Source organism: Tachypleus tridentatus, chromosome 6, assembly GCF_004210375.1.
Source record: "Tachypleus tridentatus isolate NWPU-2018 chromosome 6, ASM421037v1, whole genome shotgun sequence".
Classification (NCBI taxonomy): domain Eukaryota; kingdom Metazoa; phylum Arthropoda; class Merostomata; order Xiphosura; family Limulidae; genus Tachypleus; species Tachypleus tridentatus.
In genome coordinates this window covers 168,693,161-168,700,308 of record NC_134830.1, presented here as the reverse complement: position 1 = coordinate 168,700,308, position 7,148 = coordinate 168,693,161, and the positions used below count along the sequence as shown (strand labels likewise).

The 7,148-nt window shown below is 33.6% G+C and overlaps 1 protein-coding gene across 1 annotated transcript; it reads right to left on the bottom strand.

Annotated features, from left to right (window-relative positions):
- Positions 1-776: 776 nt before the first annotated feature.
- LOC143251537 (uncharacterized) lies at positions 777-5,926 on the bottom strand. The gene is made up of 2 exons (XM_076502809.1): positions 5,650-5,926; positions 777-3,200 (listed from the first exon to the last, which is right to left on the bottom strand). Exons 1-2 carry the CDS (start codon positions 5,671-5,673, stop codon positions 873-875), a joined length of 2,352 nt encoding a protein of 783 aa, XP_076358924.1. The 5' UTR covers positions 5,674-5,926; the 3' UTR covers positions 777-872.
- Between the last annotated feature and the right edge of the window lie 1,222 nt (positions 5,927-7,148).

The window sequence follows — 7,148 nt, the reverse complement described above, 5'->3', positions numbered from 1 at the left end:
AGTTATTCCTGAAAATCTCTTCTTATCGATAACGTTTAATTTGCAATACCAAATCTTTGTTGATCCTTGAACATTCTGTTGCCATAGTTACAAACTGTTCACATTAGTCTCAAGTAAATAATAGTTTTAAATAATTATTACACTTTTTATTGGGACAACTAATTTCGACAAACCTATAAATAAAATTTGTTTTCTCCTTAAAGTGAAGTAGGACTGAATGAAAGAAGGTGTGAGTGAGTATGTTTTTCATTGTGAATGAGAAACAAAAATATATAGTTTCTTCTGAGTTTTCGATTTTAATTTATAGATGAACTAAGTGGGTATTTTCAATGAACCAATTATAGAAAGAAGACGAAAACACGTTAATTGCAGCTTCCTTTAGAAGCATTCTGTTGCAAGATAATTACTGTTTTCAGATGTTGAGATTAAATAAATTAGGATGTTACTTTTGGGGGAAGTTTTGTAATAAATAAGTAAATTAATTGCACTTTTATTATCAAAAGGTACAATTGTTCTGATAAAGTCTGTAGATGATAATTAACAATCGTTTTTATATTTTAATGAATCATTCTTAGTCCGCACTATTTTTTTTTAGTTTAAATACTGGGTGTTGTTGGTAGTTGAAGTTTGTATGTATGTAATATGAGATTAGATCAATAACTCGTACATTTTTTCAAATAGTTAGTTTTATTACATCATTTATACGATACTTACTATACTTGTTTGTTTAAATACTTTTATTGTTTCTATTTTATGATAAAGACATTAAGGTCAGTGATTTGAGTTACCAAATCTCGTGTTTAGTTTAAAGCCCTTAATCCTATATAAGAATGCTAAAACATGATTACTCTAAAGTTTGTCATGATATTAAATTAATGTTTATCGTCTCTTTTGCTGTCGTAATCAGTTGAAAAACTTTTGAATCTACCTCTTGAATATTCTTCATAGAATTCTGGGCTTTTGGGACTTTTGTCGTTCTTATATTTACGCAAATATGAAAAACTTTTATTGAAGTTTTCACTGGGATCTGAATTTTCTTTGCCATGAGCTCCGTGATCATAAACAGGTTCTTTATGTCCAGGTATTGGTCTATTATATCCATCTCTGATATTGGCAGGTATTATCCCTCCAAATCCATCTTGAATTGGTGTTTGCTTGTCATAACTAGCCCTTCTATAGACAGGTGTTTTTACTACATATCTATCTTGCACAGGTATTACAACTTTGGAACTACCTGGTTTAGGTGCTAAATTTACACGACCAGATGCGCTATTAACAGGTGTAGGCCTTCCAGATCTACTATGTCCTCCAAAACCAGATCCAATATGACTGGTTTCGTATCCTGTTTGAGCATTTCCGTGTCTTCCGAAATCAGAATCCCTGTACCATTTTTGAGGATCTTCATGCCTTTCAGAACGCTCGACTTCTCCGTTCATTTTATCTTCAGCTGCACTGTAGTGGTCAGTAGTTGGTAGTTCTGGTAGGTCACCACTTTCATTACCATTTTCCTGGTCATCAATATCATACTTTTGTCCCAAACCAACAGTAAGTGAGGGTATTCCGTGGGAAATACCATCAGACATTGTTTCTTTTTTTTCAAACGATTTGGTGGGTGCTATAGCATGCTGAGATTTGCCATAATTGTCTTCTTCTTGGAATGGCTGATATTTATCATAACCAGAACTCTCCTTACCTGAGTTGTGGAATCTATAGCTTTGTTGATTGTTGTATGTTTTTTCTGGTTGATTGTTCAAACGGTACACAAATCTACGCTTATCATCTTGCCCTCGAAGTGGAGTTTCGTAATCATCTATGTCATCTGGACTGCTTGATACTCTTGATCTCTCGTATTTTCTCGGCTCTGGAAAATGTTGCCTTTTATCATTAACGTTTGGAAAATTGTGCAAATGGGATTCTAGGTCATGCTGAAAATGACCAGGCTCTTCGAAGTCCAAATGGCGTTCAACTGTGCTTTCCAAATGTGGATTACGATCCATTGAGACTCTATCACGACGTTTAAATGGAAGTTTCGAGTAAAAGAAAGGACGATATAAAAGTTCAGGTTCGTTATATTCTGATGCTTTGGCATGAGTCCCAGTAGCTTCTGGATGAAGACATTCTTTTAACATAACGACACCCTTAGGGTGAGAAGATAGCTTTTTATTTTGTTTATTGTTAATTTTATCAGAATTAAGTCCTTTAACAACCATTCTACAACCATTCTTGTCGTATTTTGATTCTTTAAGATCTACACTTGGTGGTACTACTGGATTTGATCTCTCTCTATCCATTTTTGAATATGGAACTGGTATTGGTAGGGCGGCATTTTCTCTAACTTTGTCTAGCACAAAGTCATAGTTGTCAGAATAATCAAAGTCACGGTAAAAAGGAATATTATGGCCATTGCTAGTGTCATAAGATTCTGACAAAGAAGAACCAGAATATGCATCTCGAAGATATTTTGGTTCACCTGGAATTTTGAAATCAAAATCAACAAAGGATTTTGGTACTGATAATGAAGAAGGGATTTTAAAAACAGGCATTGACGGCGGAGGTTCAACGCGTTTATTGGATGAGTGTGGTCCAATCATGTCTTTTTGGTCACTGGTTCTTGGAATTCGAGGAATGACGTTTTGATCTCTTGTTGTGGAGCTCTTGCTATTTCTATATTTAGGTCTATGATGGGCATGATGATGCTTTTCAGGGTCATCATCGTAGCTTGTGTAGCTTGAATATTCGACTTTCTTGGGTTTATCGTTATATGTTTGAGTATTATGATAATCTTTCACTCTTTCTTTTTCATAATAACTTTTATCTTGTGGTAATGTAACTCCTATCTGTCTAGATTCAGCAGGAACGTTATCATTAACAAGTTTATCACTGACCAATGTTTGTATATCCTCGGAAGCAGAGAAATTACCATCTTTTATTGGGTCAGGGGTTACATCAGTATTGGTTGAGAAGATCAATATCTCTTTTCCAGGCTTTTGCGTTGGACGTAGAGTGACTGAATTATTTTTACCATGTAGTCGTTCCAATAAAGACAAAGGATGTGGAAAAGAAGTATATGTTATTGTCCTAATGATGACGAATCGTGGGACTAGTCTGGAGATACTTGTAGCGTTTTTGTTTGATGCCTTTGTATTGTCAGGAAGTTGAGACGTCACCACACCAAGTAATACGTAAAGAAAAATAAAACCCTATTAGAAAAAAGTTTATAATTAATTTTCGCAGTGGTTTACAAAGTATAAACATTTTCATCACCAAAGCAAGTTTAAATAAAAAGCTAAAAAATAGTCCACAATTAGACTTTTATAAATTGACTAACTTCTGTGATATTGTCAGATGTTCTAACATTCTTAAAGGCTACTTGGCTTTCTTGACAAAAGATATATTATCTATAACTATGAAGCTTATTTTTTATAGAAACTGCAAACACTCGCCTTGATTATTTTATTTTCTTCATTCTTGTTTTGTTTTCATTTGTATGTTTATTTTTTAATTTCGTGCAAAGCTACACGAGGGCTAGCCGTCCCTAATTTAGCAGTGTAAAACTAGAGGGAAGGCAGCTAGTCATCACCACCCACCGCCAACTCTTGGGCTACTCTTTTGCCAGCGAATGGTGGGATTGACCGTCACTTTATAACGCACACACGGCTGAAAAGGCGAGCTTGTTTGGTGCGACGGGGATTCGAACCCGCGATCCTCGGATTACAAGTCAAACGCCTTAACCCACCTGGTCATTCCGGGCCAGGAATTATCAGAAGTTGCTCCGCTTTCTGTTTACTATAAAGAGAATTATTCAATTAACTAAAACAATACTATTTACAACTTATCGAAGGAAAACTTTTTTGGTTATCATTGTAAATATTCGGTGTCTTTGTTTATTTTTATAATAAATTCTGAATGAAAACAATCATACAGAAACCACAACGAGAGTTTAAAATACTTTAAAAACTTAATTTAAACTACCATATTAAAAATAAAGTTTCTTGTGAGATTTTATATTTTAGAATTAAAGAAGCTCGACATTTTTTAAACTTCTGTGTTTGAGTGATTTTCAAAAAGTTAATAAATAGCAACGTCTATATTTGTTTTCGATTTTCATAAGTAGTGAATAGGCCCGTACAGTTCAATTATTTTATTATATAAATTAAGAAAGTAGTAACCAACTATCTAAAAAATTCGTAACGTTGCTAATTTCACTGTCTCCCAGCGATTATTTGTTATCGATATATCTATTATGGGTTAACTTATGTGTTTGTTGATACTTAGATGCAATTCACTTACTAACTTTTCAACTGTGTCAGTTTTGTAAGTCGGACTAGTAAAGTTAGATTGAATTATGTGCTCTACGAAACATTCTCTAAAGATAAGCTCATAACCAAACATCTTCCGCTATTGGCTCAAGGGTAACTAACCTTCAAGAACTGAAAATACTAAAATTTAGAGTATTATTCCTATAGCGGTTACATTGTAGGCTTAACAAGTTGAAACTTTGTGTTAAAACGAATAAAAGCTCCGAAATGAAAATGTATGTTACAATTTTATTCGGTAGTTGGCATCTTCTTGTTGAATTAAAAAACTCACCCACCGCACTTTCGTTGCATTGTAGAAGTGACAGTGAAATTATACTACTGATTAGAGTGGCCTAAAATTTGGCAGAAGATGTTGTTGGTTACCTGCCATTTCCCTCTCTCTCTCGTTTGTAACTTTGCGTACATATTAGAAAACGAACAAACCATAACTTGTATAAAAGTTGGCTAAAATTAACACCAAAAGTACAAATGAGTTAGAAAGCGGCTAACGTATGATTGTGTGCAAATAACAAACAGTAAGATTTCTGGTTTAAATACTTCACCGCGGGTACAGTTTATTCTTTGTATGACCAAAATAATATACATATCTTTAACCAGTTATAAAGTATCTGTTAAAGTAGAGAGAGGTGAGAAAGCCAACGGTTTTTGTCAGTCTCAAAGAAAGTAAATTTGGTTTGCTTTGAATTTCGCGCAAAGCTACAAGAGGGTTGTCTGCGCTAGCAGTCCTTAATTTAGCAGTGTAAAACTAGAGAAAAACCAACTGGTCATCATCATCTACCAACAGCTCTTGGATTACTTTTTAACCACCGAATAGTGTGTGATCAATCGTAACTTATAACGCCCCCACGGCTGAAAGAACGAACATGTTTAGTGTGACGTAGAGTCAAACCCGCGACCCTCAGACTAAGAGCCGAATGTCTTAACCACCTGGCCATGCTGGGCAAGAAAACAGCATATAACAGTGCTTTAAGTCATTCTGTTTATGACATCTATGTTGGAAGGTGAGTATTAAAATAACGCTGTGTTAAAAAACACCAATTTAAATATTTTTTTATAATCCTACCTGTACTTCTAAGTCATTAAATGAATTTATATCAAATATTTGATCTGAAACGCCGTTAAAATTAGGTGGGTTCAATAATTTGTACATAATACTTTACAATATTACAATAAAGTATTTATAACAGCTGGTGGTAAAAGTATACTTATTTAATATGAAAATACCAGCTATTGCATAAACAATAGATTTCATAACATTTTTAGACCAACACGAAGTTGTATAAGAAGATAACGTTTTTATTTATTAAACTGGTTAATTAATATCACCTACCGTAGTTATTTTCCAACTTCTCATGGCGCAAGGCTTGAACTGCACTCGTTACGATTGATGTTAATTTCACGTTATTGCTAAATCTAACTGGTTGCAAGCTGTGATTTATGTTGTCTTAATGAACCCCAAAGTAAGAGGTTGTATAAAGCGTAAGTTGTAAGTGATGTTGAACAATTTCTTCTTAGCAGTTGTTGCTTGGAAGCTTATAATACGAAGTCATGAAATGGATAAGGTGTCGCTAACTAAAACGCCTTCTAGACTGCATTAATAAACTGGAAATTTTATATTTCTAAGAAAGAAAATGTATCCCGCTAGAGGGCTCGGATACACGTTACTTGAACGTGCTCAAAGCATCCAACCGAAGCCGTTAACAAAATGTACAATGAACTATGGTGAGTAGATTTATTGTCTAAATCAGGCCATCGAAAACGAATTAGAAATTCTCAAAAATCATCTTTGATTATGAGTTGGAGGAAGAACAAAAGAAGAAATGGATATGGATAACTGGTTTTAAAAATCGACATGTTGAACTGAAACATGTTCACATGAAGAGACAATCAGGTCATGCGTTAATCGCTGTTTTCCCTGTTTTTTAAAGACAAACTAACTTCATTTTGCTTATGTACATAAGCCTCGGCTTCACATATAATTTTAGTAAAATTAATTTCTATATAATACATACTTTCATTGTAATCATTGAGCAAGATAAATCTGGAGAATACAAAATTAACTCATTTTTTGTTCTTTCAGTTTTCCTCGTCATCGAAAAGTGAAAAGTTAGGTTTAGCAAAGCCTAATAGTACATTCGAAATGAAGCTTATAAAATGGACATTAAAAGAGGTAATTGAAAAACAATTAAAATATAATATTTTGAGCCTGAACTAATGTAGATAAGTACTTGTCTTAACTAACAATACCATTATTACTTTAAGTGTATGTTTCTATTTTTTGTTGACAGTGCTGTAAACGTGACATGTAAAATAGGACAGCTGCAGTAACGAATATTCAGATTTCCAGGAAGGTATTAACATAACTACAGTCATTTAGCTTGATTAACTTAAATCATTATTAAGTCAATTAATTTATTTCAAGCACATGAATCTTCTGTTAATTTTGATAAACTTCAAAGACGAAGAAGTATGGTCAAGTGTAAAGTGACCTAAGCCTAATAATTCATGGTTCATTTCTCATTACTACAAAAACGCACTCAGGTCTTCTGGGTACGTTATTAAAGTGACAGTCAAAGCTTATTATTTAGTCAGAGAAAAACTGCTCAAGATATCGCTCTGTGTGCTTGTCACAAGCTGAGTTCTCTCTAGTATATCCGTTCAAAATTAAAAGCAACTATACGAGTGTAGTCCCTCGATAGATTTGTTGGAAAATGATAGAGAAAAACAACGATATTTTTAATAACATTTTATCTCAGTCCATTATCCTTATACCGCCAAAATGAGAAAAAAAAACAGTTTTAAAAACTGTTTTTATTTTTGTGGAAATAA